Raw genomic sequence first — 15,317 nt, 5'->3', positions numbered from 1 at the left:
CCCGGCTACTGCCGGGGAGCCCGTAAATCACGCCTCGCCAGGCTGTCCGCCCCGCCGGCAGCGCCGAGCCCCCGGCCGGGCCGGCTCAGCCCCCGACGCGGCGCCAGCCCCAACTCACCCCAAACGCCCCGGGGCGACTCGGCCGGGGATAAACCCGACAGCTCCGCTTCGGCTGCCCCGTCTGCGGCCAGCGCCGGCTCCCGCCCGCTCCGCTCGGCAGCGCCGCCGCGCTCCCGCCGCTCTCCCCGGTACCTGCAGCCGCCGCTCCGCTGCCCGCGGCCGCCGCCCGCCGGCGGGGCCCGCTCCGCCCGCCGTCCCCCGCCGGGCGCCCCATCCCGGCGCTGCGCTGGGAGCCGGGGCGGCGCGGGGGAGGCGCGCCCGGCAGAGCCCACCCCTGCCTCCACCTCCCGCGAATGGATTTATTCTCGCCCGTGCCCCGCCGCGCGTCCCGCCGTCGGCACCGCGGCGGCCCCGGCCCGCGCCCCGCCACTACCGCGGACAACTTTTCGGTCTCACCGCACCGGGAGCGCGGCCCGCGGCCGGCGGCGCAGCTCGGCGAGTCGCGCCATGGCGGGGCGGGGGCGGACCGGCACCGGCACCGCCCCGGCCGCTGCCCCCCGCCTCCGCCTCCCCCGCCGCGGGCAGCGCCGGGCGCCGCCCCGGCACCGACACCGACACCGACACCGACACCGGCACCGGCACCGGCCGGCTGCGCCGGGCTCGGGCAAACTTCGCCCGTAGTTTTACCCCTCCCAGCCCACCTCGGCAAACCTGCCCCCGCCCCTCCCGCCCCGAGGCCGCGGAGGTAAACAGCTGGGGCGAAGCCATCGAGAATTTGTTTTGTTCATCGCCGACGCCACCTTCGCTTCTTCAGACAGAGATTTTCATTTCTATTTGGGAAGAAAAAAAAGTCATTGCGAGCAATGCAATTTTGCAGGCTAATGAGACTCGATTTTGCAGACGAGTACTTCGCGTGTGGTGCTGGGGGGGATGTCCTTGAAATGACATCTTTTTAAATGCCTGTCCAAAATCCCCTCAGATATTCCAGAAACAAAGGGTTTAATCCCAGAAATGAAGCCCAGAAAACAGCTGTCACAAATTCATTTTTCTTCACATGAAAGATAAATTAATTAAGGATTAAAGTACCGTGGAGTATTTTGGATGCTCCTGCAAGGGAAAAAAAAAAAAGGATTACTCGCCAAACTGTTTCATCTGTGTTTGTTTTACGGGAAATAAGAAAAATTCCAAGTAAAAGTAATTTAGAGAATTTGGTGGGGTATATATCCTTCATTCTTGCACAGTTCCCAAATTCCTGCCCCTTAGCTGAGCACTCTCTCCACAGCAAAGCCTTGGGCTGGTTACTTCCCACAGCGCTCCTACCCATCTGGAAGACGGGTACTGATACTCCCAAGCAGTATTTTGGGCTGATCTGGCAGGTTTTTACGCACGCACCACTCACAGCAGGAGCGTTGCCTCTTGAGAACTGATTCATCTAAGTAAGGGCGCCAGGATTTGGCCCATAGTAAATTCTCTTTAGAGGTGGTGCCAACAAAATCTCCCAGCCATGGGAATAGGACGTTTTTGGCAACTCAGTCCCTTGGCTCAGTCTCTCTCTGATGTTTCCTAGTGGTGACAGGCTAAAGGCAAGATCATTGTGGGCTTCCTCACAGCGAACACAGCACGGCTATGTGGCACCCCAGGAGCTGCTGCCTGGTTAAAGGTGTAAGGACATTATTTTCTCTTTCTCATCAACAACCCTAATCTGAAAAGCATCAAAATTTGCACAGTGCATGAAAATGCTGCGAGAGAAACTACTTGCTTGGTTAGGAATCAAATCGCAACCTCAGGAGAAAAAAGCTGAAAGTGCTTCCAAAAGAAGGATTTGTTTCACAGACTAGCTCTGTGGCCTTTGCCCTGGAAGTGAGACACTCAGACCAGATCCACTGTGGTGGGGATTTATGGTGGGTACGGGTGGCTGCCTAGGTGCAGGCTACCCACACCAGGGCATGAAAATTGTGGGATTTGCTCCTTGGCTTTTGAAACTTCTAATGGTAGAGCCAGCCAGGAAAACTCAGTACTGGAGGAGCCACTCATATTTTCATTTAATACACCCCTTTTGTGACTGCCATGTAGAAATTACTCCTCCATGTTGCTCAGTTATCCCTGCCGTGGGGGCACTGGATGCCCAGCCCTTGGCACTGCTTGGGCTGTGGCTGAGTGCTCCCCTCTGCTCTGAGAAGGGCAGCCTGTGGGAAGGGAACTTTCCTCCCTGCTATACCTCCCAGCCACAAGCTGACTCAAGGTTTCCATATACCAGGATGAAAGATAAATAGGGTTTAAATCTCTTTCTGCTTCGATTAGGCAGGTGACACAATGTTGAGGATCAGATCACATTCCCGTAGGGCGAAGGGTTTCAGCTAGAAGTAAAGCACTTTAGAGGATTTTGGCACAGCCAAGACTAATATCTTGTGTCTACACTTAAATATGGTAGTTTATTATCATTTCAAAATTTGCTGCATGGCTAGAAACCACTTTATGTAAGGACTTAAAGTATGTGCATTTACAATATGTGTGCAGTCAAGGAATTACACAGCCACAGGTTTTTAAACACAAATATATGCAGGCTCCTATTGATATGATAAACTATCAGTAACATGTGCTGCAAAGCTTCTTAAATCCTCATTGACACAACAGACCACTATTGTGTCAATAGTGTGCAGATTAATGGGGTGTTGTCAGGCTATTTTAGGCCTTAACTTTCATTTATCCTAAAACTTGTTCTTCATTGTAACTCTTAACCTTTGGATTCTGCCAACACATTTCTTGTCACAAATATACTAATGGAATTAAAAGAAACCTGGCTTTTAAATGTTAATTACCCCTAGAATGATTGATTTGCAAAAGAAACACATCAGCAGAATCTGAAAGTACAGAGGCAGAATAAAATGGACTCCGTGGGAATGCCTGAGGACCAGCTTTGGCTTCAGTGAGCCCATCCCTGTGTCCCAGGTGGCAACAGGAGCATTTACCCACCCTGTCTCATGGGTAGGGTGTGCTGGTTATTCCTACTGTCCAAAGGACTTTTCACCTTCTAAGTGCTTTACTGACTTGAGCAACACTTGTTCATTAATTTGAAAATATAAGCAAAGTATTAAAAATTTACATTCTGGTAACAGAACTACTCTGTTAGAACAACATATTGAGTTTTTTATTCTTTCAAATATGGATAATACTAAACTGTTTTTAAACCAGACATTTCATTCTGCTTGAATGCCTACACTGGCTTTATAACCAAAGCTGAACTGATTCCAGCAAGTAGGTGTGTTGATTGACATCACCCCTTCAGCCACACGGTGATTTGGTAAGGAAGTGCCAGTGCACACAGTGCAGGGCAGTTTGAAAGTTTGGGAAACCACCTTCAGATCATGGTAGCTCAGGAAAAGTTAGCTTAAATGACACATCCCTAGGAAATACCAAGTACTGAGGGAAATGGAATTAATGGTTTACCTGGCTGGCCCAGAGCTCCATCAGTGACTCAGCATGCAAACACACAGACACAATGGTTTGTGAATGAAATATCAAACTTATATTTTGAAGACATGTTCATTTAAGCTGTGTCATTTCCAATAAAAACAGCAAACGTCATTTACAGGGGGATAGTCAAATCACAGCAGTGCCAAGAAGTCATGATGTTATACCCTAAGAGTAATTTTGTTTTAGCTAAATATTTTCTTCCTCCCTCTCCTTTTTGCCAGTGTATGCAGACATCTGCCTACTGCAAGGCATTGCATAGAGGAACTGGTAGGTAATTTAATATGGATCGATACATAATTCCTGATGAAGTAGACATGCAGTTTGTATATTCACTGCCCTTAAATCTAAATTGCAAAGTGCGATGTTATAGCTTACCTTGACTGTAATTAAGTTTGATAGTAAAACAGAATAGAATTTATTTATTATGAGTGCATAAAATTAGTTGGACAATTTAAGGTGCTATTCAATGAGTAATGCTCCCATAGAAGGGGTAAACATTTATCTGCCTGATAATAGTTGTTCGTATTAACAACCTAGAAAAGTTATTTTCATACAGCTCTGGTTTTATGTGTCTTCTTGTCTTCCCAATATCCTGGGAGACGTTGCACAAGGCAGGGCAGGCATGTATAATACGTGAATAAATGTAGAATAATTTCCAAGAAAAACAGGCTTTTTATCTCTATAGACTGGCGAAGAATTGTCTCCTTTGGACTTTTAAGAACATAAATGTAGAAAATAGGAAGATGAAGCTGTAATGCCTCACAGCTCAAGACCAGAACAGGGTTAAAGCCACATAAGCAGAAACTGATAGCTCATTATGGTGTCAGACTGCACAAGGCAGATTTCCCTGTTTCCTAATGCTCACCTCTGCTAGAGGGATGCCGACCATTCCTGGCTTCAGCACCCCATCTCCATGAACCCTTTCTGTAGGTATTGCCCTTCTTTAGCCACTCATTCTTCCCCATTCCTCATGGTTTAGATCCCAAGAAGATGGGTCTTTATTCTGCCTGGAGTGCATGTAAATCATATCTCTGCTCAATCACCCTAAACCTTGTTGCCAGGGGGAATATCGGTGAAAATCCCAGTGTTTGGCTGGGAAAGCAATAAAACTGAGCCAACCTTTTTCCTTCTTCAAGTCCTAAGCTTGCAGCAGTATCAATGCAGGTCAGAAGCGAGATATTTCAGAACACTGTTGCTCATGATTTACACCAATTGGCTAAAAATAGCAAATTGCTAATATAACAAGCCTGTGCTGTGTTGATACAGACAAATAATTGTTTATAAGTCAAGTATTATTTAAAGAGGAATAAGTTTAAGAAAAGATGTTACAAATTTATCCCTGTAAATAGTATCCAAGGTATCACATGAGTGTAGTTCTTTATAATGTTTAAAAGAGAGAAGACAATTTTCTCATATTTTCAAATGATGGGAGACCCCTCTTTTCACCCTTGACAGCTGTCAGAAAATTACAGGAGGTGCTTTTAAGCAATTACCATTTTGTAAAATATAGGGAGGAGAGAAAGAGAAAACAATTCCAATACTTTTTTATAGCGTTTTCTTAGGTGCTGTATTGAGAGTTGTGTTTAAAGTATTTCTGACTGTCAAGAATTCACTTTAACATAGAATCATTTTGGTTAGGAAAGACCTTTAAGATCATTGAGTCCAACCATTAGCAACATCATTGTTGTCTTTTTTATGTTTTTTCTAATCTGCCTCCTCGTTTAGAGGGATGTGCAGAAATCTCAGGCTGTATGCCTGTCACTTGAAGGTGTAGTGATAATTTTTTTGCCAACACTGATGCTGGGCTGTGCACCCCAACTTGGCAGCTTTGGATGTCTCTGTAAAGGATCAGCGTGTGGATGTGCTTTCATTCCTGTGATTTAGCTTTCTAGCTGATGGAAGAAATGGGTCCACACTGTTATTCATGACCACTCACCATCATCTAACATCAGTTTGCCTTGAGAAGGCCACAGCACTATCTCTATATTGAATATTTAAGTGATAAATCTAATAGATGCTCTCAGGCAAAGGTCCGACTGAAATTCAATGTTTGCTCCCCAATTCCCCCATCTGTACTCTGGGGAGGCAGAGGAGATGTGCCAGTAATGAATAAAAATAATTAGAAAACAAATACATTTTTAAAGCTGTGTCAGTATACTTCATGGGTCAGCCAGCAGGGATCCTGCAGGATCCTGTGCAGATGAACCTGAGACTGGAAAGCCGGAAATTCCTGCTCTGCTGAGGCTGTGGGGCTGGCAGAGAGGAGCCCATGTCAGCAAAGACAGAAGAGACCTAGACACAACTTTTGCAATGGGTTGTTCTGTGTATTTTACAACTTGAAATGTGCCTAGAGTGAAATCTGAATGAAATGTGCTTGGAGTGAAATCTGGATGACTGTATGTCAAAGCTAATAAAAGGGATTCAAGCAATAAACGTAACTGGGCACAGTCCTGTAAAACTGGTCTTTCCTGCCTGTAAGTTCCACATCAGGCTTAAGTTCGAGAAACCAACTCTTTCAGGGCAATGGTTCTGGCCATAGCACTTGCATGCAAAGATCACTGCAATAGTAAAACAGGAGTATTTCTTGGTCCCTGCAAAAGAATAATTTTGTTAAGTAGTTCCAGTGAGAGACAGCTGTATGGGGCAGAGAGCTGGCAGCACCAAAGCCAGGGTGAAGGCATTGCCATGGTGCCCTTTGGGTCCAGGTATAGAGCAGTAGGTGTTGCTCACTCCTCAGCACTTTAAATGTCTGCAGGAATGATTGAAAGCAAAAAAACCTCAATTTTCTGTACAATTATTAGCTTTTCAGTTTGGTGTATTACAGCACCCATCTTTTGATGGGGAATTAATTCAAAACATCTAAAGTAATATCATCAAAATACTGTAATTAGATTTAATGGCACACTTCCAAGATTAATAGGTGATCTTCCTCACAGCCTACAATTTTAGTTTCCAAAATTTCATTTGTCATACTACTACTCAGTACAGATTCACCATCACAGTGTTTACCTACACTTTTCCTCACTAGTAGTAAAATGTGCTGCCTTTTCCAGGCATAGACAGATGAAAAGATATATTAGTAACAAATCTGTGTTCATGGCGTATAATCACAAGATGACAAGACACCTAATGTTATCTATTTATATATTATGTATAGCAACTTCTGTTACACAAAATCACTTTTCAGTCCCATTTTAAGGGATTACCTAATCCTGTAATTGATTCTGTGTGATGAGTCCCGGTTGTCCTGTGGAGACCCATTGACCTTCAGAACAGGAACAGGCCTGAAAACATTCCATTATTTCACTGGTTTTTTTATGTGTAAATTACAAGATAATGTAGGATGGGAGCAGATGATTTTATCTGTCTATTTACTTCACTGGGCTAAGAATTCTAAGTGTTTTATGACTTGACCAAGAAGAAAGATTGCTCCCTATCAGTAAGAATGACCAAAAACATGATTGATGTTTTCTTTAAGGTAAATCAAATATTTCCACAGAAATGTAGCCAATCATACACGTCCTCAAACAGCTCAGAGCTACAGTAAAGCTACTTTCTACTGTAACTGTCACATCTCAAAACTTGCAAAGGGATGAAGCAATTGCTCACTGGTTATAAATACCAGCAGATTAGTTTATCTATAGATCTGTATCATGTTACTCATTCCAGAGTCCATAAAATCCAACATGAATCAGCTTGACTTCGTACACAAACAATCCCATCCTACACAAAGGTGAGTCCACAGGTAGCAGCTGATGACATTTTATAGTCATGGAGGTTTTAGTTTTACAGAAAACAAGTAATTGGACCTGTGTGCCTGTGCAGACAGACACACACAGACACACATAAACCTTGCTCCTTCACTGTCCCACCAAATATAACTCCACGGATTAAGGCCTTAAATAAGTCTCTAAGAATGTAATTTAGTACAGTCTGAATCCCCCTTGGGCAAGCCTGAGGTAGCTCCTTGGGCTATCACAGCTAAGCAGCTGTCCAGTCTAACACTGACTCAGGAGCCAAAAACCTGCCTCATTTGGGTGACAGTGAAACAGTTGTAAAGGATCAGACAGACATTATCCATAGATGATGTAGGGAGAGTGCTTAGAAAATAGTTAATACCAGTAATTACTAAGAATAGAAAGGTAAACAAACTGCTTGCAAATTTGTATCTGAATGAATTCTGAAATAAAGCCTTACCACATGGCATTCCTATCCAGCAAGAGGGTAGACTCTTATCCTATGACAGAAGAAAGATGATCAAACTCTTTGCTTTTACCTCTGTGACACACACAATAAAGTCCATAGCCCACACACAATCAGTAATGACGGGAGCTGCTGCCTTTGGCATATTACCTTGAGTTTCTGTTTAATGTGTGCCCCTCGACATCTCAGTATCTGACTTCAGCCTAGGATATTTTGTTCTTGAGACATAGGTGATTACCTTCAATTAGTCTTTTGACACTTATGGCCTTATCTAACGTTACTGTGTGTTTAAAAAAATGACTTCTAGCTTTGATGTACCTCAGTGCTCCTTCTTGTGTGCTGGCTGTGGGCTGCAAAATCCTTTCTGTTGAGTAGCTGTAACAGAGCCATCCGTGAAACATTTCCTTTCCTCTGTTCTGTGCTTTGCACGTCAGTGCAAAAGAAAAATTTCCACTTGTGGAAGGTGAGCACACACAATTACTATTCTCTATCTATTATATATTTTCTATATATTATATATTCTCTCCGTATGTTCTCTATTCTACTATTCTCTATAGTAAGAGGCAGAAGTGAGTGCAGATTGTTTGATCCTTTGGAGTTACAGTTGCTCCTTCTCCCCATCAACGTTTGAAATGTGCACCATGTCTGAAGCCACTGATCCAGGGACATATCCTACTGCTTTCCTTTGGAGAATGCAAGATGACACATTTTCACCTTTGAGGTGACAGTAGAAGACAATGAGATAGGTGGCCCATTTCAGCCCCACATTGTCTCACTGATCACAGTATGCCAGCTGCTTGTATGACTGTGCATGTCAGCCCACTAATCTTGAGTGATGCAAAGCTCACAGAGTCTGGGGAAATACCATTGTCTGTGACAACTCATGCAGGAAACAGTCATGCAAAGGAGCTGTCAAGGGAGGAGGCTTGGTCTAGGAGAGGGGGGTGTGTGGGGTCAAAAGTGTAGAAAGCACTTTAGATTCAAGGCAATATAAATTAGCCATGACACCTATTCTATCCTACAAAATCTCCTATTTGCATGACGTACTGGAAGAATAAATATCGCAAAAACATACAACAAAGCAACAACCAATAATAATCAAATTATAACTGAATACTCTGGATGGTGCTTGACTTGGAAAAACAGGCTCAGGTAGGAATGCCAACACTATTATCTGACATAGCTGGAAGAAAGAGTAAGCCGTGACATCTCCATTCTTGGCAAATCAGAGAGACTGCTGCAGGCTCTCTGTTCCCTCTGCTTCTTGGAGTGAGGCAGTCTTAGCTGCTGTCGCTGTTAGCTACAGATCTCCTCTCTTCTGTGTCTTTGTGGGGAAGAGGAGGGCATGAAAAGTCGTTCACTACTTGGGAAGCAGTGGAAGAAACAGTATCTGTGGTTCCAGTCAAAGTTTTCCAGCTCCTTTTATAGATTTGGCTTTTTTAAAAAATTAATCGCGTAACAGGGTGCCAGGATTTTAGCAGCTATGTATAGCAAATAAATCATTTTATAATAAAGTCTCTACTGTCCAATAGCCAAAGATAACTACAGGTTATTCTCAGCTTTCTTATCAAAAGCTGTTTCAGACTTGGCTATTTTATCTGAGTACTTCAGCTGCTGCCTGAATAGCTTCCCACGTTCAGAAGAATCTCAGTGATTGTTTATTTTGTGCATATGTATTTTGCACGCTGGCAAAGAATGCCTAGTTGGTAATTTCTCTCCTTGCCATTATTACCCATATATGTGCACCAGGCCAAGAGCTCAGCACCAAACCAGAGAGGGATGGAAAGGTCTCCACCTGTCATGTGGCCAGGCCATGCAGAAACACTCTCCATATGTGGAGACCAGCTGCATGAGGTTCCCTGCCACCTGGCCAGTCCCCTGCACTGCCCCAGGCCCGAGTGCACTGCCAGGGGAACAGGGAGTGGAGTCAGGGGGAGACAGTAAAGGGGGAGCAGGGAGAAAGCAACTGTCCACTGCTCAGCCAGCTGACTGGGGATTTGAGAGCAGATCAGGGCCATGGTCAGCCTTGGACTCCCATCACATCACATCACATTGCCAGGGCTCAAGCTCAGATGAGCTTTGAACATGTCAGAAGATGCCATATGACTTCTTACTATCGACCAAGTGAGGAGCTCTCTGCAAGGTAGATCATCTATCAGTCCTGCCCATCAGTAATGTCATGGCACTGATGTCAGGCTGACAATTTAGATTCAAAATCCTTCCTAGAAGGATCAGGATTGCACGTGTGCATGTGTTCCTGGGGTTGCTGGCCATCTGGGCTGCTCTTAAAGCCATGTGGTTTTACACCCTGCCCACGTTTCAGGCGTCCTGTATCCAGAATGGCACTCAGGAGAACTTGCTCTCTGATCTACATCCCTTCATGAACTTTTGACAGTGATTAAGTCTATGTTTTCCCTAGGATCTTCAAAACCCTTTCAAACAGACCTGATGACAAAAAGCCTCTTGATTTTTTGGGGGATTGAGTGAAGATCCCTCTTTTGTCTCAACTGCCAAAAGAAAAAAATGTGAACTATACTTTTCAAATGTCATCTTGGGGAGCCAACCCTCAAACTCTTCCTTACATATAAAACGTCCTGGCAGGATTACCATATAATATCCATTGCAGCAGTGGAAAATATCAAAGGATCATGGCTTAAAATTAAACAAAGCAGCACCCTTTCTTGTCTCAAAGCAACATACTGTTCCTCTTCCTTTCTTCTCTTCTCACCTGCAAATTGCCATGCAATTTGGTGAAGAGGGATTAAGTATCCGCAATAAACACTCCCATGAGAGGCCAGCAAGAGCAAATGGAAGCAATTGTTTTACTTTTTAGCCCAAACCTTCTGTTACTGTAGCAAATGAGATTTTTTTTGCAGCTGACTAGCAGAAACTGATTTAGGCCCTTTGCACTTGCTGCCAGCAAGTGTTCCCACTCCAAAAATAGCCTATTGAAGAAAGAAGTGTCAGTTGCTGTCTTCAACAGGCTGCTTTCTAAACCCATTGTTAGAAGACACCTACTTCAAATGAAACCTGGCATATCACCACGTTGTGGGCAAAGTGCCATTCCAGCAGATGGGCAGGGGGTAGGCAGTGCCAGCAATCCAGTCTGTATATCAACCTTGAGTAACAAGGTTGTATTCCCATCTGAGGATGTCAAAGCCTGGAGCTGTGCTCTACCTTAACCCGCGTCCTTACACACGTTGCTGCCCACACACATCTAGGCAGTATTTGAAAGGTTTCTGTTTGATTTGCAGCCTGTCCTGCTCTGCTCCACTGTTCCAGGTGTGAATTTGGGATGGGTGAGCCTGGCCTGCCATGCTCTGCAATGCAGGCGTAGGCAGGACCATGTGAGCGGTGCTTGGCTTTCAGTGCCTTTCTTCCCACTGTGGCATTTAGTAGCAAATATGTGGGAAAACACCTCAGGGTGCTGTAGTCAAGGCAAAAACTTCCTCAACAGCTGTAGAACAGTGAGAAACCACAGTGCAGGTACTTATGAGTGGAGCTGCAGGAGTCCAGCAGAGCTTAATCTCAGTGCTCAAGTCCCCCTGTGTCAGGTGGTAAGAGCAGTCCTGCAGTCCCATTCTGTTCTAGGGTCAGAAATGCCCACACTCTCAAGTGCCTCACAAGCCTCAATGAACGGGGATTCATATGCCACAGCCTCGTGAGACTACTATGACAATGAAGTCTCTACCTTTCAACATGTCTTGTACAAAAAAAGATTCACCTTTCTAGTGAAATGCCAGCCTGTGTGTGGAGACTTTATTTAGGTTCTTCTGTAGTACCTGTTTGTGTTATATGTCTTACAAAGTGTCAAATTAATGCATGTAAACTCTATCTGCATCTTTTCAAAATCTCGTCTTATATGTCCCATGAAACTATTAGTTTAGCTATCACTAGGTATTAAAATTTAAAAGGGTCACTAAATGCATACTGCTAGAAGGGAACAACATTAGTTACACATTACCAGAACAAAACTAAATTAAGAAACAGCTCATTTCCTTTGTACCATCAATATTTTACTCAGCCATAGCCTGGATGCTTGTACTCACAAAAAGGAATTAATCATTCATGTGCTAATGTACATCCATTTTTTAAAATCATCACTTAAGTAATCATTTTTGCGTGTGCTTAGATGTGTGATGCCTGCTTATGAAAGTGCAGGAGAAATCAATACAAATTAAATAAAATTTAAAAGGTGGATATTAGTAAAACAGATGCAAAAGAGTCCTCCATGCAGTAAAATTGTAATCAAATTGCTGTAAAATTCTGTTAGTGAGTCATAATTTGAAAAAGATACCAGCCTAATGCTAAACTTATTTATATGCCATGCTACCCTCTTTATTTTGGTGCAAGCATACACAATGCAGTTCATCACAGATTTTTGTCTTAAAACATGCATAAAACTGAAACAACAAAATCTTTATTGCAATTTAATTGGGTACTGCCATTTCCCAAGAGTTTATTTACCAAGAATCACAGTGTTCATAGCATAACATCATCTGTGTCTGCACATCAGGGAGGTTCCCAAAACCCTCCTCCAAGTGAGGGGCAGGAAGTCTCGTGGAAAGGCTCCCACCTGGAGCAGGCACAGGGGTCCCTGCCTGGCGTTCCCTGTCACACACCAAGTGTGGGAAATGAGGCACTGTATGGCTCAGCAAAACCAAAGCTCTCCTGCCAAGTGTCAGACAGCCTGCAACATCTACCCAGTACAGATCACAATAATCAAGCTTTCATTTCCCCAGCTCCCTGAAAAGGACTAACTCTATCTCCTGGGCTGGATTTGCTGCTGCCTTGGGCTTGTCATTTACACCCATGGAAAGTGCTCCAAATCAAGAGCCCTGCTTTGCTCAGATATAAATTTCAGCCACTTTACTCAGCCATAAATGTCTGTCTAAGGTGAAACGTAGCAAAGAACAGCAGTTAGTGCTGGCTGCATATAAAAGGAGTTAATAGGGTCCTATCAGACTGGAGCCCACAGTCCCACGGAAATTAAAACAACTTTTGCTAAAGGTGTGATCGCTTCTTTTGGACTACCCACATCAGTGAAAGAATTTGGCAAAGCTGTTAGGTCCCTGCAGGAACAATGAATTTCACAGAAGAGCAGCACAGTACTTGAGGTAGAATTTGGTGTAGCAGTACTGTAGGTTTTTTTCCTGTTGCTTCAGTAATTTTATGGTAATGTATTTTGACGACAATTTAAAGAATCTCTGTGTTTATGAGGCAATAACACAACCTGCAAAATAAATTCCAAGGCCAAGTTGTCTATTAATATATGGTATGGCTTCTTGTGAATGAATAGAGATGAGCTGGAACAATGCTCAGGAAAAAGGAAGAGAATGTGTACCTTGACTTCAAGATGTGAAGACTTGTGTTCCTTTTTCAGCTAAGACCTGACATTCTGCCTGTGAAATGGAAAAACTGATCCAGCAGGCAATACTTCTATTTTGCAGAAACTTTTGAGAAACTAAGTAGTTGGTTCCCACTCATCTCTTCACCAAAAGCCATGCTTTTGTGTATTTAATTTTGAATAAACTAGTTTTAATTTTTTATTTTTCTCCTTCCCTTTTTACTGGATCCAAACCTTTTCCAGATGAAGCTTTTGTGATAAAGACTGTGTCCCTCTGAACTGTTTCTCCCTCACCAAGACATCATACTTGCAGCCATCTCATCTGCAAATATCAGTGAGTACATGGCAGAAAAAAAGCTCCACAGTATGATGAGCTTACTGGTAGTGGATAAAAAGAAGCAGCATAAATTGACCATGATTCAGAGATGTATCATGAATGGCTGTATTTTAGACTGCAAGGAAGTGAGAATTTAACTTTTCTTTTGGAGAAGTACCTGGTGAAGCTGGGTTTGGCCACAGCTTAGGAACTCCCTGGGAAGGCAGCAGGAGCTCAGTACACGCTGCATAGGCACCAAACCAAGCACACAATTTACATCCCCTGGCACTGCAGAGCAACCTGTTTCTACAGTCCAGTACACAGAGAGGAGTCCATAACCTTGGAGAATTGGATTGGCTTCGTTTATTTTATTTCAACCCAATTAAGGGACAATGTATCATGAGCTGTGTATGAGGCAAAAAAGTTGCCAGATGAAACATCCACCAGGTCTGAAAGGCACTGCCAGTTAAATGTGCAGAACAAGCACTTCTGCAATTACACAAACAGTTAAATAAATATGGATTTGAAATTTCTCATTTTTATGAAATTCAGCTGTTGACAAGACCTCAGCCAGAGGGAGGAAGGGAAGTGAGAGGGCAACAAGCTTCTCAACCTCGAGGTGTGCCATCTGGATGGGAGGAGGAAGGGCCCTTTCCTAAAGGACACACATTGGGTTATAGTGGAAGTGACACAGATTCCTTGCATGAGCTGTCTGCATGGATCTACCTGACTGCTTGAGACCGAAGTTGCTGATAAGAATGTCAAGTTTGACATACAATAATTTCTTTTTCTGGGTGTCTAATGGACAAAGTAGGCTTTTTCTCAGTTCAGAAGCTGCAGGTGGGCTGGGGATCATTTGAGAGAGATTCAGCTGTGGACCTCCACCACTTCCTGTGCAGAAGAGTCCCTGCAGACAAACCAGAGTGGGAGTTTGCACAGGTGTAGAGAATTGCCCCAAATCTATGTGTGTGCCTCCACTATCTCGAAACACATACACGTGTGGCCTTGTTTTGCCTTTGCTTAAATTTAGTAAAGTGTCCTGAAATGCACTTCATATGATTTGAAAGATAAACATGTCTCAGTCTTACTTGTGCCAGTTTATTGCTAATGTGGGCAGGTGATTCATCAATGGACGAAATGAGATTTTCAAGTTGTTTTAAAATGATGAGGTAGTTTTCAGAGCTCATGCAGTTTGTTACTAGATACATGATTTATTAATATATTCATCAAAGAATGTATTTGACAAGTTTTAAAAACATTTCTAATTGCTTTTATAACTCATCAATCTTAAAAGGGAAGTAGCAATATAAGACTGTATTTTACAATCTGTATTTTTCTAGTCTCTCTCTTATCATAGCCCAGTGAAAGAGATGGAAATGTAAACACTGGATACATGTTACCCCATGATTTTTCTTTGGTTTACTGTTGATTTTCTTTGTTCACGACTTTGTTGAGACTCAACCTTGAAAGTTAAAGTAGACAAGGAGATTGGCCAGTTTCAAACTTCATAATTGATTGGTGTAATTGTGATTCCTTTCAGCACCATGGGACCTTTTAACACCACTTTGAATTTTTTGGTTTGATTTCACTCTAAATCATACCTAAATGTCCATCTATTCCTTACTGGGTCCTATTCAGAAATGTAATTTTCAGGATTACATTTGCCTATTAAGGACTTGATTGAAAGATGGATTCAGGGCTCAGACACATGCTCACTTAACAAAGCAGATGCAGCAATTTCCTCGAGCTGTTTGTTACCACCTGCTTCTCAGACACTGTATCCCACCAAGGAGTGCATGGAGCAGGGAGCCTTTGGTAGCTGCTCCAGTGCAAAGTCCTGTGGCTTAGCTAAATTCCCTGGACATGTTCCCTTCCATCTGCAGATGGCTAAGCCTTGAGCATGCACTCAAGGACCAC

The 15,317-nt window shown here is 43.5% G+C and overlaps 1 protein-coding gene across 8 annotated transcripts in view; it reads right to left on the bottom strand.

The window, feature by feature from the left end:
• SEMA6D (semaphorin 6D) overlaps positions 1–15,317 on the bottom strand; it is a 210,609-nt gene that overhangs the window by 30,698 nt on the left and 164,594 nt on the right. Inside the window, exon 1 of one of the 8 annotated variants that reach the window (XM_014874101.2) lies at positions 119–334. The exons of the other annotated variants lie outside the window; for them this stretch is intronic. Within the exon in view, the coding sequence (XP_014729587.2) occupies positions 119–334 (216 nt within the window). Of the gene's footprint in view, positions 1–118; positions 335–15,317 lie in introns of those variants that run through there. 8 annotated transcript variants of the gene reach the window in all.

The sequence above is a fragment of the Sturnus vulgaris genome, chromosome 13, assembly GCF_052056855.1.
Source record: "Sturnus vulgaris isolate bStuVul1 chromosome 13, bStuVul1.hap1, whole genome shotgun sequence".
Lineage (NCBI taxonomy): Eukaryota > Metazoa > Chordata > Aves > Passeriformes > Sturnidae > Sturnus > Sturnus vulgaris.
Note: the sequence above shows the minus strand (reverse complement) of the source record. Positions and strands in the feature narration are given on the sequence as shown.